Source organism: Diabrotica undecimpunctata, chromosome 1 (assembly GCF_040954645.1).
Source record: "Diabrotica undecimpunctata isolate CICGRU chromosome 1, icDiaUnde3, whole genome shotgun sequence".
NCBI lineage: Eukaryota > Metazoa > Arthropoda > Insecta > Coleoptera > Chrysomelidae > Diabrotica > Diabrotica undecimpunctata.
In genome coordinates this window covers 159,771,988-159,787,909 of record NC_092803.1, presented here as the reverse complement: position 1 = coordinate 159,787,909, position 15,922 = coordinate 159,771,988, and the positions used below count along the sequence as shown (strand labels likewise).

The window sequence follows — 15,922 nt, the reverse complement described above, 5'->3', positions numbered from 1 at the left end:
CAAAAATGTGTAGAGAAATATAATGAAACTGAACATACCATCACAAAATTTGCACAAAAATATTTAATAGAAGGAGGAAATATAAGCATCCTGCCACATGAATTATCATCTAAAGTCGCACATGCTGATCTCGAACTAGATAGAACAATTGCCTTAGAAAATACAAAAGAATCACATAATTATAATAAAAAGCAGTTCGATTTACATAGGAAGGAAATTAATTTAAACATTGGGGATTTAGTATATGTGGATAACGGTAACCGCCTAAATAGAAAAAAGTTAGATGAATTAAGGATTGGACCATACAAAATATTAAAGAAGATTTTCAATTCAATTTATGAAATTGATACTGGGCATAGGAAAACAGAGTCAAACTTCTTTCATATCACTAAGTTTACTCCAGTATTGAAAACAAATATGTAGTGAACGTTTAATATTTGTTTTAAAATTTCTTCTACAGGGGGGGGGGGGGAGATGTAAAGAAAAACTATTGTTTTGTTTTCCTTTAATAATATTTCTATTTATATTCTCATTTTGTTACGCCACTGTCAAAACATTAAGTTCTTCTTTTTGTTTTCATGTTAGACATACTTGTAAGGTATTTTGACAGTGACAATTCATTAATTTTACGATTGTCAATTGTCTGGCCATTCTTACTTTTGTCTGTAATTTGTAAAATTAGAATATAAGCTTTAAATGTTGTTTCTTTTTTACAGGTAATGTATTTGTTAAGAATTAATATTGTACAGAAAATAATACAGTTTATTTTTTTACAAAGAAACGCAGTTGAGTTTATTTAAAAGTTTGCTGATAAAAAACCTTACACACACACACACACACACACACATATATATATATATATATATATATATATATATATATATATATATATATATATATATATATATATATATATTTAAACTTAGAGCTAAGATTAATATTATTATAAAAATTAATATTAAACTCACCAGTCTTCCGGGTTGAACCGCGTCGATATCCATTTTGCCGAGCTTTCGACATCCTCTCTGATGTCTTCTTCAGGGCTTCCGAGGTCTCAGTCTCCCGAGCCCCCAGACACTACTACACTCACTAGTCACTTCTAGTTCACTACTAGAAGTGACTAGTGAGTGTAGTAGTGTCTGGGGGCTCGGGAGACTGAGACCTCGGAAGCCCTGAAGAAGACATCAGAGAGGATGTCGAAAGCTCGGCAAAATGGATATCGACGCGGTTCAACCCGGAAGACTGGTGAGTTTAATATTAATTTTTATAATAATATTAATCTTAGCTCTAAGTTTAATTGTACTAACCGCGGAAATCTTTCCGAACATTATATATATATATATATATATATATATATATATATATATATAAATGATCCCCAGAGTTTTATCAAAAACACGATAGTTAGATTAGATTTCAATTCAAATTCAAACACACTTATACATACAACGAAAACTCAGATGATCCGTACATTATTTGCATTTTCTTTTTGTCTTTGAAAACACTAGAGAGTTTTAAAGGGAATAGTTTACCCTAGTTTCCTGCCTGTATGTTGCGTCATTCTCCAGAGAAAACAAAAATTTTCTTATTATACCGTTTGAATATATTGTAGGCACTTTTATGAAATCAGTACACAGGATCTTCAATAAATAAGTTCAATTTATATTTATTATTTATATAGGTAATGTAATATAACAGATATCAGACTGAAAATAATATAAAATATTTAAAAGTGCGTATCTAAACTATTTGCTAGATTCTAAAGAATTTTATTTGCATGAATAGTCATTTAGGAGAAGTAAAAATGCTATCGAGAATAAAATTTAGACACTGCGTAATTCAAAACTATATGAAAAATTTATTTTTTTATCACATATAGACGGTACTAGATTTTTGTTTTTTGATACAGGGCAGCGACAACCGCTTATACGTATTTCGACCTATTTAGGTCTCGTCAGAACGGTATGAGTAGTACCGACATTATGTTTTATTACTTACTTCGTTTGGAGTACCAGAAACTGAATTCACTACGAATTTTGACCAGGATGAACGGCATGTGGGATGCAATTTTCGATTCCCTTGACGAGTAATTTATCCAGCTGTTTGTTTCGCAAATTTTAGGAAACACAGTAAAAATTTGAAATCGGTTTCGCTAGGTAGAAATCGTTTGATTTCTCTTTTTGTTTTATTTTTTTATATTTTTTTTAATTGTAATATAATGACTGATTACAAAAATTACTTAACTACCACTTACATAGCCGTGACCGACGGCTTTCCGTGCCCTCCTAACGACGGTGACGGCTCGTATGTCGTGCGTTCCGGCTTGATATGTCGTTACCGTCGCCATCCATACCCATCCGCAGCCCATACCCCGCTATCCGGGGTATGGACAAAAATGCCAGAACTGACTGATGTCTCAATAGCCGCAAAAGAGATAACCCAAAAATGTATAGCAGAGAAAACTATAATGATCTGCACAGATAGCAGACAAGCGCTACTAACCTTGAATAGACCACGTGTCACATCATGGTTAGTAATGACGTGTTGACTAATTGAAGAGTCAACATCAAAGAAATACTTGGGAATGACCAGGAAAAACCTACGTTTGACAGTTAGTTTTTTAACTGGTCATTGTCAACTAAGCCAACACCTCCACACACTGGTGCTAGCAGACACAACTCAATGTAGGAAGTATGAACAAGAAGACGAAACTTTAGAGCATGTCCTATGTGAATGCCCGGAGTTATCGTTAATACGAGAGTGCCCGTTCGGCGAGTCCTGGTCCACAGCTGCCCACATAAGAGAGATGTCTCCTGGTGACTTTTCCACCTTCCTAGAAATGGCAGGATGGACAATGAGCTAAGGGTGATAGCTCACTGGGAGGATGCACAATGGGTAAATTGTGGCCTAGGTGCTGTGAAACTTAACTCGCCCTTCCTACTCTACAGATACAGATCTTCGCCATCCGTCAAACTTTTTGTTAAATGTTTGACAAAAAAACGGCCACATAATCCAAATAACTTAAAACCATTACTAGAAAAAAAATTTCCATTTTATTATTGTATTTATTTGTCGATTACATTGCTTGTACAGTGTTCTTATTGTTAGTGTATTGCAGTGAGCACTGTTTGTTGTTTGTCACTATTTTTTGTGCATGTATATAAAATATATGAATTAACCGAAGAAATGTTCAGGAGCTGCAAAAAAATCGCCATCGGCCACCTTCAAGTTCGTCTGCTTCTCGAAAAAGTAGCACATTTTTGGTCCAGACTATCAACCCCACCTTTAGTGGAGTTATAAAAGGAAATTATTTCTTCTTTTCCAGTGTCAGCATCAGTAGCCTTGTTTCTATGCATGGAAAACATCTTTATAACTGCCTTATTCTTTTTTGGAACATAGGACAAAAGTGTTTTATTAGATATAAAACCATATAAGAATGAGATTTTTGAGTTCTATTTTTTGACGGCAGGAATTCAATAGGTATCTCCCTATTATTCTTTTTTAGCGTTCCAACGTACGTTAACTTTTTCTCTAATAATTTATCAACAACTTGAATGGAGCTGAACCAGTTATTTGTAGTTATATTTCGATTCGAACAATAGATCGGTTTACATAACTGCAAAACAGCTTGAGTTGGAAATGATAATTGCTTTTCATCTATTGTTAGTTCTTGACCATCATTACCTCTTCCCGAATAAATATACGCGTTGAATAGATACGATGTACGAGCATCACACAAGGCCACAATTTTGATACCATATTTATTAGGCTTATTGGGCATATATACTTTAAATCTACATCCTTACATCCATACTTAAAGCCAATAAGGATTTCGTCAATACAAGCCAAATCGTTCAAGCAGTAGTTTTCTTTAGAGTTTTCAACAATTGTAGTGAAAATCCATGATATTTCTGCTGTCGTATCTGTCTTTTCTCTTTCTTTTTGACTATCAGCACAGTCGAATCTCAAACATGCCAACAAAACTTGAACCCTTTTTGTGCAATTGTACACCGAAGAATGTCCCTTCCAGTTCCGTCTGTGGCATAAAGACTATCAAGATCTTCGTGGTTCGATTTAAAAATAGATAAAAAAAACAAAATGCCAAAGAACGCTTTTAGTTCTACCATGTCAACATAAACTAATTCAGTTTTTGGTTGGTCCTCGTATTTTATTTTTAAAAGTGCCAGTTTTTCATGTCCTTCTCATTATTATAAAGAGAACATCGTCTGTAAAGATACACTGCCAAAGAGTTAGCGGTGTTGGATTTTCTAAAGCCCTCGCACTACCTTTGAGACTAGCAAGTTGCCTGACTAGATTGGTAGCAGGAGTTTTTGTATGAGTTCTCTGAGCAGGTTCCCTTGCCCATTTGTATCTGTTCCTCTCATAAAAGGCTCTTCTTTCATTAGTTGCTCATTCTTCTTCACTATCCTCAGAAGAAGACTGTTCCATGACCGTTATATCCTCATCACTGATTCATTCGCTTTGCTCTTTGTCGGAATTAGAGTCGTATAATTCTGCTACATTATTTGTTTCCTCTTCTGTATCGCTATATAAATCGCTAAACCACTTCATAACAGTCTCCTCAAAGTTGGGATCGTTGTAGGATACTTTTTTTGATGACTCACTAGCCATTTTTCTACAAAACACAGTAATTACATTATTACCTGCAAAATAAAAAAATTGCACTTACGGTGATGTGATGCCTTCACATACCCCAGCAAATATTTAACACGAAATAAAAGTAAAATAATAATTCACACGACGCTCTTCTCGCAACAGCTCTCATAAAACTGCTTGAACGAGGCATTCCGAAACGAGTCTGGCGATAGATAACCGTAATCTTGAGATATCACCAATATTTGGTAGAGGTGGGGTCGTGTAGGGCACCACCTCACCAGTTTAGGGTTAAGGCAACAATCAACAAGGAAAAAACAAATTAGAAGATGTCTTGGTGCCGTGTATACCGATGCTTTAAACGAACGTACCGTTTGATTTTAAACGTTTACATTTTTTCGTGCGTTTGCCTTTTTCAATGACAGTTTGCTAAAATAACTTAGTTTTCATGTTTCGCTACCGGAATACCGTCATCGCTGTATATTTATCCAACGTAAAAAAAATTAAAATATTGTTTATCAGAAAGCATTAAACTGATTCAAGTTTTTTTATACATAATATATTTGAGTATTTTTTGAGTTTCTTCTGTTAATTTTTTAGACACATTATTTAATTTTAAGGCAATACAAAGTTCGGCAGGTCATCTAAACTTCTTATAAAATATTTAAATGAAGTGTAGTGGTGTAGTGTTTTCGGATGGACCGCAATATTACCTTACAGGATTAAGGAGGATACAGACGTGTAAGACTACAACAAGGTTCTATTAAGAATTTCGTGTAGAATCAGTTATACTTATAGCATGGGAAAGCATATATTGTGGACATCGCACGGAGTTACTCTTTATTGAGAACGAGACATTGACTGCACAATGGTATCTGGCAAAGGTTCCGAAGCCCTTGTTTTACCATTTACGAGATTTGTTTCGCTTAGTCACAGTCTAGATTTTAATTTCATTAAATGTATTGGAGATGCGTCGTTTGCCTAACAAATTATTCCAAGTTGTTCTTCTTCTATTTGGTATCCTTTTTAGTTATTAATTTTTTATTATTTTATGCATAATCAGGTTAAACAAAAGATGACTCAAGGAATCTAGCTGTTGTATCCCATTGCCAGATTCAATTGGATTAATTCGTTCTTCTTCTACTCCTACTTTTATTGTATTATTCTAAAAGATATTTTTAATATTTTTAATTATTCCTGGAGGTTTTGGTAGATATTTTCGATCATTTTGATTACTCCTAGAGGTATCTCTCTTGCGTACAATAAATGAATAACGTCCTTTAATTTGACCCTGCCGAATATACTATTAAGGTCCACGAAACATAAATATGATGGTTTTTGTATTCTACTGATTTTTATTTGCACTTGCCTTATTGTAAATAAAGCGTTGTTGCATGATCTTTCCGACCTAAAACCTTGTTGTTCTTCTGATAATGTTATAATTTTATTAAGTTTGTTAACAGTAGCACCACACTGAATAATAATTAGTCTCTTAGATATAATGAAGTCGTTTTACCCTGTCGTATTTCGGATTAACGCCCGAAAAATAATTTATGACTCTAGTGACAGCCACTCCTTTTCTGCTATGTTATGCTGTCCCTTTTCTACCTGCTTTGTGGTACCGAACCTCCTACTGGTCGGCTCTAGTACTTGAGGATAAATCAGCGCTACCAAAACAATTTTTTTATAAATCGTGAAAAAACGCAAATTGGATGCTTTGTGATAATAATTAATTGAAAAAACTTTTATAATTTTATTTCAAATAAAATTTTCTCCAGGAGTGCATCCAATCCTTGCGGTCGTATAACTGGATAATTTTAGTTGTTATATTTTCAAAAATAGTAAACAGTCTGCGGAGTCGAGGCTCTCTATTGACCGGACTCATCGGCCATTGACCCACGGGCCCTGCCACCGAGGCTCCGCCCCCTCGTGTATATATTCAGAGATCTCCGAAAAATCTCGCTATTAGTATTCAACGATCGCCGGTTTTCAATAGTGACAATGGATACGGACAAGAAAACGATAGAACACCTAAATATAAGTTTTTATCTCCGAGTAAGCGTCGAATTGTGTTGAAAGTAGAAAATTATTTTACTTTAGAAAAAATCAACATGGGACCAATTACATCAGTATTGGCAGTTCAAAAAAGGACAAGCGCAGCTTGTGGAATTTCAGAACGGACCTTGCAAAATGAGTGAGGAGGAATTAAGTAAGGAAAATAAAAGGATTCGTTTGCATCCGAAAACCCTCGACTTGCCACAAGGTATTAAAATCTCAATTAGAAATATCATTTATGACATTTACAAAGCAAAAGAACATGTTACAAGAAAGACACTTATTTAAAAAATAGAGGACAGGGAACTTTGTGATATGGGTTTGACCAGTTTATCAAAAGTATTAAAAGCTATGGGTTTTAGATACAAAAAAACCAATAATCGTAAAGTGTTGTGCGAGCTGTCCAATGTTGTTGGAAAAAGGTGGAAATTTATAAGAAACTATTTAAAAACAAGAATTCCGAATTTGCCAGACAATTTGTGTTTCTTGACGAAACATGGATTTTTACGAAAGAAAATAATATCAAATCATCCTGACAAGATGATTCTACCAAATGCTATTCGAGTACTAGTGCGAGTTGGCAAAAGATATATTATATTGCATGCAGGAAATACGGAAGGTTTTATACCCAATGCTAGTCTTATATTTTCTTCGACAAAAAAAAACTGATGATTACCACGGAAATACGGAAGCCGATATTTTTGAACATTGGTTTGAGGAAAAATTATTAAAAAATCTGGAATATCCGTCATTATTAGTCTTAGACAATGCTTCGTGTCACACCAGAGAGGAGGAAAAGTTTACCACAAGCAGCTGGAAAAAAGAAGACTTAAGAAAGTGGCTGTTGGAAAAAAATATAGAATACGAACATCTAGTTTTAAAAGCTGAATTATTAAATAAGTGCAAACAACACATTACTGAGAAAAAATTTGTCGTTGGCCAAATGGCACTAAAATATGGTCATGGGGTCATAAGACTACCACTATATCACTGCCAGTACAATCCAATTGAATTGGTGTGAAGTATCACTAAAAACTACTATGATAAACATTCATGTAAGACCACCGACGAAGCCAGCGTTTTACAACTCTGGCAAGATGCACTAAACCAAGTCAATGAGGAACAATGGCGGAAATGTGTTGAGCATACTGAAAAAAAATTTTAGAGTCATATGAAAAAAAAACAAGTTCTTGATGAAGTAAGACCTTTAATTATTCGTAATGATGCAGATTCAGATGAATACGGATAGCATAGCGAGTCAGATAGTGATGATACCTGTCCAGGGTATATAGAAAAATTAACACAAAAGGGTACCAACCACCAAAAAAAAAACAAAAAAAATAAAACAAAAAAGCACCAAAAAAATTAGATTAGCAAGTAAGGTAGATTAAGGACATGACTGGGTATTAGACGACGGATGACAGGATTTGATGCTTGCTCGCTCTCAACGGCACTTGGTGCAGAAAAGGGAAAACAAGTATCGGCACACACAACCATCATTAGATCGCCGAATAATTGCTTTGACCGGTAGTGATAAAGCCAAATGGGCTAACCTACCACTTAAATGTAAACACGCGGAAATCTCCCATTGCCTGACGGTGGATACCGCGAAATGGTCGAGACCTGGCTCCAAAGACCAGGGGGCGGAGGAAAGCCGGGGCTGGTTGTACCGCAGGAGGACAACCTACCTCGGTGAGTTTGGGAAGGTGTGTGTGGGAAGTAGAAATAAGTCTTTGTTTTATATAGATATATATTTTTATAGATATATTAATAAAATATATAAAAATAAAAATATAATACAAAATTTTGAACACCCAGTATTACCATTGGCAAATTTTTTTATGCTTAAATAAAAATTAATTTTATTTAGTACACGCTGAAAAAGAATTCTTGTTTTTTCAGCATAAATATTAACCACAATATTAATTTTTGAAGTTGCATGTGTAATATGAAAAATTTTTCAAAAACTTTAAATATCTCAAAAACGGCTATTTATTCGAGAATGGTATCCCAATAAAAACCGATCCAGAATTTTACGTAGATTCTAAAAAAAACAAAAAGCACAGTTTCTATTTAAAATAAGAAACTTAATGGCGACTTCCGGTACAACCGGAAGTGCTAGTAGAATGCAAATATTTAAAAAATAAAAAATGCTTTGCATAACCCATTATTCCAAGTTTGCAGAAACCAGTGACGACCAGAACTTTGAAAACTTTTAACCAACATGTTGCGTGAATGACCCTGTATATTTCATACTCAATGTTTATCAATTTACATTATGGTATTCAATTATTATAAAACATAATACAAAGTTATTTTATTAAAAAAATTCCTAATGTCCTATTATCAAATTAAGAAAACCGTACATTTTTAATTTGAGAACCTGAGGCAAATCTGAACAGACACTTGTATTACTTATGCGACAGGCTAAAACGATCCTACTTATAGCTTGTTCGACTATACAACTATACAGGTGTATAAAATGTAGATCGGATTATTATTTATTAAACACTCGAGCTCATCTTTCCTATAAACATAAGAACAGTCATACCTAACCGAAAAATAGATATTAATATAAGAATAGAATTAATATAAATATTAATTCTTTTATATAAGTCTCAAAAATTAAAACTTTGTCACAACAGTCTAATCACCTGCCCATTTGTTAATTTGTAGATATACTTATATATAGAGGAACCCAAAATACAGCAATCTACTGCATGGATCATTCAAAATCAACAGAATTAAATACAAAGTGGTCACGGATGAAGTACTTGGAAGCACACAGTTGCCTGCTACTTCATAAAATCGAACTAGTAGCCACTAATATATTAGAGCAACATAGTTTAGAGTTTTGAAAATGTCGCTAACTATTACAAACAAAAGAGTGGTCATAGAAGGAAGTATGTCAAATCTGTTTTCGGTTACAAGAGGATTAAAACAAGGGGATCCACTTTCTACTAATTTGTTTGTCTTGGGGGTAATAATAAGGGAAAGTAAGATTTGAACTGCGGGTAACATTTTTCACTATAAACAGCAATCTATAGCGTACGCAGATGATGTAGTCCTCTTAACAAGAATAAAAAAACGACTTGAACACCGTAAACTTTGAAAAAGAAGCAAGAAAATTTGGGTTGTATATAAATAAACCGAAAACAAAGTTTATGGAAATGCGTGGTGAGATAACAAAACACAATAAATTGGGTGTAACAATAATGAATAAATGGGAAGAAGAGAAAGAAATAGAAATGAGACTATTAAAAGACAGGAAGAGCAATGGGCTCATTAAATAATATTCCAAAAGCAAAAAATGTATATAGGCAGCAAAAATTCAAATTTAAACAAAAAGTAAAATTTTGTTTAAAAATTATTTTTTTTTAGTAATAAAAAAGATGATTTATTCATCATTGATAGATGCCTGAAAATATGTAAGAAGTATATGGAAAATATATTGTTTAAAATATTATCACTTTGCTAATACAAACCATTTCTAAAAAAGTCCTTTTAAATTTATTACTTTCATTGCACAAAATTTTAATGTTATTAAATCCATAATATGGTCTTTGTCGATTACATGCTCTGCTAAAGCACAAGATGGTTTCTTATTTCTACAATCACTGTTGTGGCAAATAATACGATTTGACAGATTTCTTCCAGTCCCTGCTGTATACTACATTTGTTTTATCTAATTTGTCTATAAGATACAGCCGGTTTCCGAAAGGCTAATCATTATCAAAATTAGGTAATCTACTGTTAACAGTCGATTAAATGCATTTTGAGTTGCAGAAACATCGATCAAACTTCAATCACATAGTCATTAACTAATCTAACAAGCAAATAATCGATGATTAACAGCCTGTCAGAAGTATTTTGGGTTTCCGAAACGCTATCGTTTTATCTATGCCAAACTTCTGTCATACTAGCTTGTCAGATAATCTGAGATTTTTGGACGATTAATCTTATAATCTTTGGTTATGTACCAATGGTTGTAAGTAAATAAAATAAAATCTTTGGTTACGTTGTAAGATACATAAACCTAAGGTGTTTTATAAAAAGCTGTTATTTAGAAAGAACCCAAAAATATTGTTACAAAGGTTCATTTTAAGAATTAAAGATGATAAATGACAAATTGGTAAACATTAACGAACGACACAAAATTATTAGTTAGTTAGGTTATGTTTGTTTGTTGATTTTCAGAATGCAGATTACACATAAACAGGAATGATGGTAAAGTGAAACAGCAACATTACTTTCTTAATTTAGAGCAAGATAAAGAACAATTCGTACAGAAATAATAAACGATTACAATCGATTCTACTGTTTCCATGTAAAATCGTATGTCAAATAATCTATAATCGGTGATCACGTAATTTTACCATAATTTTCTTTTCGGAAACCTGTCGCTTGTTAACAATTGATCAAATTTGATACTTGATTACATGATTGGAGATTTGAATAACGTTTCGGAAACCGGCCGAACCGGCGTTTTGGAATATAAAGATGAAATTTTTATATTTTTTATTGTCAATAACCTTTAGTGTTTGTATTAATTTAGGTGTTAATGCTGGTATAAAAGGTAGTGAATGATAATAGATGTTCTGATTGTTGGATACAATGTTCTGAGATTTAGCAAAAAATGGTGTTAAGTTATTTATATTAACAATATTAGAAAAAAGCATCCTATGTAGCATATCTGGAGGATAAGAGTTCTCAATTAAAATATTTTTTAACAATTGAGAATCTTCTTGTACATAATCTGAATGAGAAAGCCTTAAAACACGTTCTTTTAATCCTGTTATAAGATTCATTTTCATCTTGTTTGGATGATGTGAGTAATATCTTATAAATCTATTACTACACATGGGTTTTCTGAACCATCTGGTTTTCAAAACATTGTCTGTAGTTCTTACAATTCTCATGTCAAGGAATGGAAACTGTTTCATGAATTTTGTGTTAAGGAAGTGCCAAAACTAAAACATCTACATATTTTTTAATAAAAGAAATAAAAAAAGTGCAATTGTTGATACAATCACTGATAACATCATCCATGAAATAGCTACTTAGAATGGGTGAAAGACTAGATCCCATAGGACTACCAAAAATTTGTTTATAAAAGACACCATTAAATATAAAAATATTAGAATCAAAAACAAATTATTTTTTCGCTAATACAAAAATTTGTATATCGCCAACAAATAATATTTCGTTAGCTAGATTACGTTAAATTCAAATCTGACATTTATATAAATATTCTCAATAATAAGTGATAAATCAGTAGCTTTTAGTATTTTACTTTTTGAAAACTGTATATAAATAATAAATTGTTTATTAAGAAACTCAGTTTGAGATATTATATTTCTTCCTGCATTAATTTCAAAATATACTGAAGTCATATATCTCACTTTTCAGATGTATGTAAGGTAATATAATATGCAGTAAACATATCAAAAAGTTTCAGCTTACTACGTTTGCTGAAAAGTAATAAGTTGAGATCTATTTCCTTTAAATAATATATTCATTGCGTTATTTAAAGAAGCATGTCAGGTTCTTGGCGATAATAGTACTTATTTTATTATGTTTCTTATGTATGTCAGAAGCGACTTGACAAATTTGTTTGAGAAGATAAATTATAAGATTATACTATTAAGAAACTTATATGACTTGCTATGGAGTTCGAGTATAAAACTTTTATGAGGATACTAAAAGTGTAATAGTTTAAATAGGAATTACCACGTTAGTGTGGTTATTCTTAATAAGGGTTTTCATCAAGGTTGCTGCATTTTAATAGATTAAAAAAATCAGGATAGTTTTTAAAAAGAACATAGTTTACATGTGGGGAAATACTTCAACAGATGATTGATTTATGTAGAATGCTATTTTGAATATCACCCTCTACAAATTCAGCGAATAAGCTAGATTCAGAGCAGGAAACGATACTCACAACCATTTGCAGGTTATAAAAAACCTAATTTAAAAATTTCAGAATGTAACTTTGATAATAAAATGTATGGATTGATAAAAAAAACAAAACGAACCAGGATATATATGCCTGGTAGATTTAAAGAAGGCATTTATTAAAGGAAAGATTAGAGATGCAATACATTTATTATATGACTGATGAATGTAATATGTTGTCGCGCTCCCGCTGCATTAGCCCAACTGATTTTCCAAATTGCGAAGATTAATGGCGTACCAATAAGTAATTTTCGATATGCATGTGATACTGTTATACTGGCCGATAACATCGAAGATTTACAGATGATGCTAAATGAAGTAAATACAACTAGCAACCAATTTGGATACAACATATCGACCTGAATATTGAAGCCTAACGTATTGAAAGAGTACACCGATTTAAATATCTGGGATATACAGTAAATGATAAGTGGGACGCAGATGTAGAGATTAAGATCCGAGTTGAAATAGCAAGAACCAAATTCATCAAAATGAGAAAGCAACCGCCACCCAAGCGTTAACCTCCGATGGCGCGCCACGAAATGCTACGTACTCTTTACGCTACTTTACGGAGTTGAAGGTTGGACGTTAACAGCAGCAACTATAAAGAAGTTAGCGGCTCTAGAAATGTGGCTGTATCGAGGCATACTGAGAATACCTTGGACAGAGTGACCAACTGGGCTATGTGTTCCATAATGATAAGTACAGTCTGCTACAGCTCATCGTGGAATGCAAGATTGAAGGTAGAAGAGGTTTAGGCAGAAAGAAGAAATCCTGGTTGAGAAACTTGAGAGAATGGTTTCAAATACCAGAAGCTGCGAACATAATACAAGCGGTACAAAACAGAGAAACCTATCGTTTGATGGTCGCCAACCTTCGGTAGAAGACGGCACATAAAGAATATGTTCATGCCGCAGTTAAAAGGAATGGAGTTCAAATAAACTAATAAACAATTCTTTGAGTAGATGGCAACACGTGCATTATATTCTAATATTTTAATTTTCCCGAAATTTAATTTTCTGAACAGCGACGTTGTTGCCAGTTGCCGATGACACGTACTGGAACTTATGATTGGTACAGTTTTGTTAATCGGCAGTATTCTTCAATGTAAGTTTTTTTTTTTTTTATTTTATTTTTATGGCTTCGGCAGTTTGCCATACAGCCATTCAATGTAAGTTGATATTAGTGAAAAGTGAAGTTTCACAAATTCTAATTTTCGGATTGGATCATTTTATGTAATTATTGTATCGTGTTGTTGTTTATTTACCTCTGAGGTAAAATTAAATTTCAAGTACAAAAAACTTACTTTTGTATAAAATTATACAAGTGTGGCAAGATTTATTTTAATACAGTTTGCTTTGGTGGTACAAATTCGACTATATAACTATATCTATACAATTCTAATATGATCAATATGATATTCCCTACATTTTCAGTTGAAGTTTATCGCACTTTTTTACTAACACCCTGTATATGGGATATAGAAAAAAAACAACAACAGGGGAATGCTAAATATGCAGAAAAAAAGTTCATAGTTGAGTGGCAATAGACGCGAATCCAAGTTTATATCAAAATTGTCTGAGAAATATAAAAGAATGTACAAATATTAAAAAGCCTCGTACACAACCCAAAATAAATTGAAATGAACTTGCCATGATAGTCCTCAAAAGAGATGAAACATAAAAGGAGAATATTAAAATCTGTATATTCCCAAAGCATTATTTTAAACAGACTACGTCCTTGCAGATGAAAGTACAAATAAAAAGTTTTACTTATAATCGTGGTTTATTCTTAACAAATTATTCAATATTAGCTAATGTGTTACCATCAAAAAGTTTTAGGCTTATTTTTCTTTTCATCACTTTTGAAAATAGTTTTCGATCCTATTTTTTCGATTCGATCAAAATATTTGTTTTGAAATTTGAAATTTGAAAATCAAAATCAGTTTGTGAAAATGATTTTATTACAGTTTTGTATTTTTATAGATTTTAATATATTTCACAAATATTTTCTTTTTATTTGTTTCAGCCTTGCCTGAAGAGGATCCCATAATCACAGGAGTAGAAATTCAGTATCAAATTGGAGATGTTATAAACTTAAACTGCACTTCGGGAAAAAGTCACCCCGTGTCAATTCTTCATTGGTATATAAATGAACAACAGGTAAATTTAAAGTTTAGGATATTCTAGCGTATTGAGAACTTTTTAAAACAATTTTAATATAATATCTTAAAAGAATAAAACAGGAAGGAATAGAATATGGACATAGACCTCTTCCATTTGCTTCCATTGATTTCTACTATTGGCAATTCCCATTCACTGCTTGCCCGCGACTTGTTTGATATCATCTGCCCACCTCTTCTGGTGTCTGCCTACTCCTCGCCTGTTCTCTCTTGGTCTCCAGTTTGTTAATCTCTGTGTTCATTTCTCGGGATTATCTCAGGCAACATGTCCGACCCATTGCCACTTGAGCCTTGCTATACGTTCTGCGACATCAGTAATCTTTGTTCTTTTACGAATGTCGATATTTTGAATCCTGTCTCTCAAACTAATCCCTAGCATGGCCCTCTCCATTGCTCTTTGGGTTGTACTGAGCTGCTCTAAGGTTTTATTTGTAAAGGCCATGGTCTCCAGTCCATATGTAGTTACAGGCAAGATACAGTTATCATAAACTCTACGTTTTAGACACATTGGTATATCCTTATTCTTCAAGATAAAGCTTAACTTGCCGAAAGCTACAAAAGACAATTGTATGCGTCTTTTTATTTCGGCTATTTGGTTTTCTTTGCCGATTTTGATGGTATGTCCAAGATATATATATATATATATATATATATATATATATATATATATATATATATATATATATATTGATCTGCATACATTTTTAAGACTGACGTTGCCAGTAACAATATTAGTTTGTAAATTACTTATTATTTTTGTTTTCTGAAGGTTCATTTTAAGACCTATTTTATTTGACTGCTGATTTAATTCCTTGAGCATTTGCTCCAGTTCCTTGATATCTATACCAAATAATACTATCATTTGTCGTCCGTAAACCTCAAATGACTCAAACGTACACCATCAATGTTTAGACCTTTTTGCTCCCAGACGAGCTGTTTGAATACATTTTTTAATGCTAAGGTAAAGAGCCTTGATGAAATAGTATCACCTTGTCTAATACCTTTACTAAGACGCATTTTTTTCAGTTTTTTCGTCTTTATTGATTTTGATGTGGAATGTGGCCTGTTCATAAATGTTTTTAATAAGTGTAGTGTACCGTGAGTCTCTTCGAGCAT

The 15,922-nt window shown here is 32.8% G+C and overlaps 1 protein-coding gene across 2 annotated transcripts in view; it reads left to right on the top strand.

Annotated features, from left to right (window-relative positions):
• The window catches only part of LOC140432437 (uncharacterized), a 390,948-nt gene that overhangs the window by 321,824 nt on the left and 53,202 nt on the right, over window positions 1-15,922 (top strand). For both annotated transcript variants that reach the window (XM_072520340.1, XM_072520341.1), the window contains exon 5: window positions 14,653-14,786. In XM_072520340.1, coding sequence (XP_072376441.1) covers window positions 14,653-14,786 — 134 coding nt within the window. The remainder of the gene's footprint in view (window positions 1-14,652; window positions 14,787-15,922) is intronic.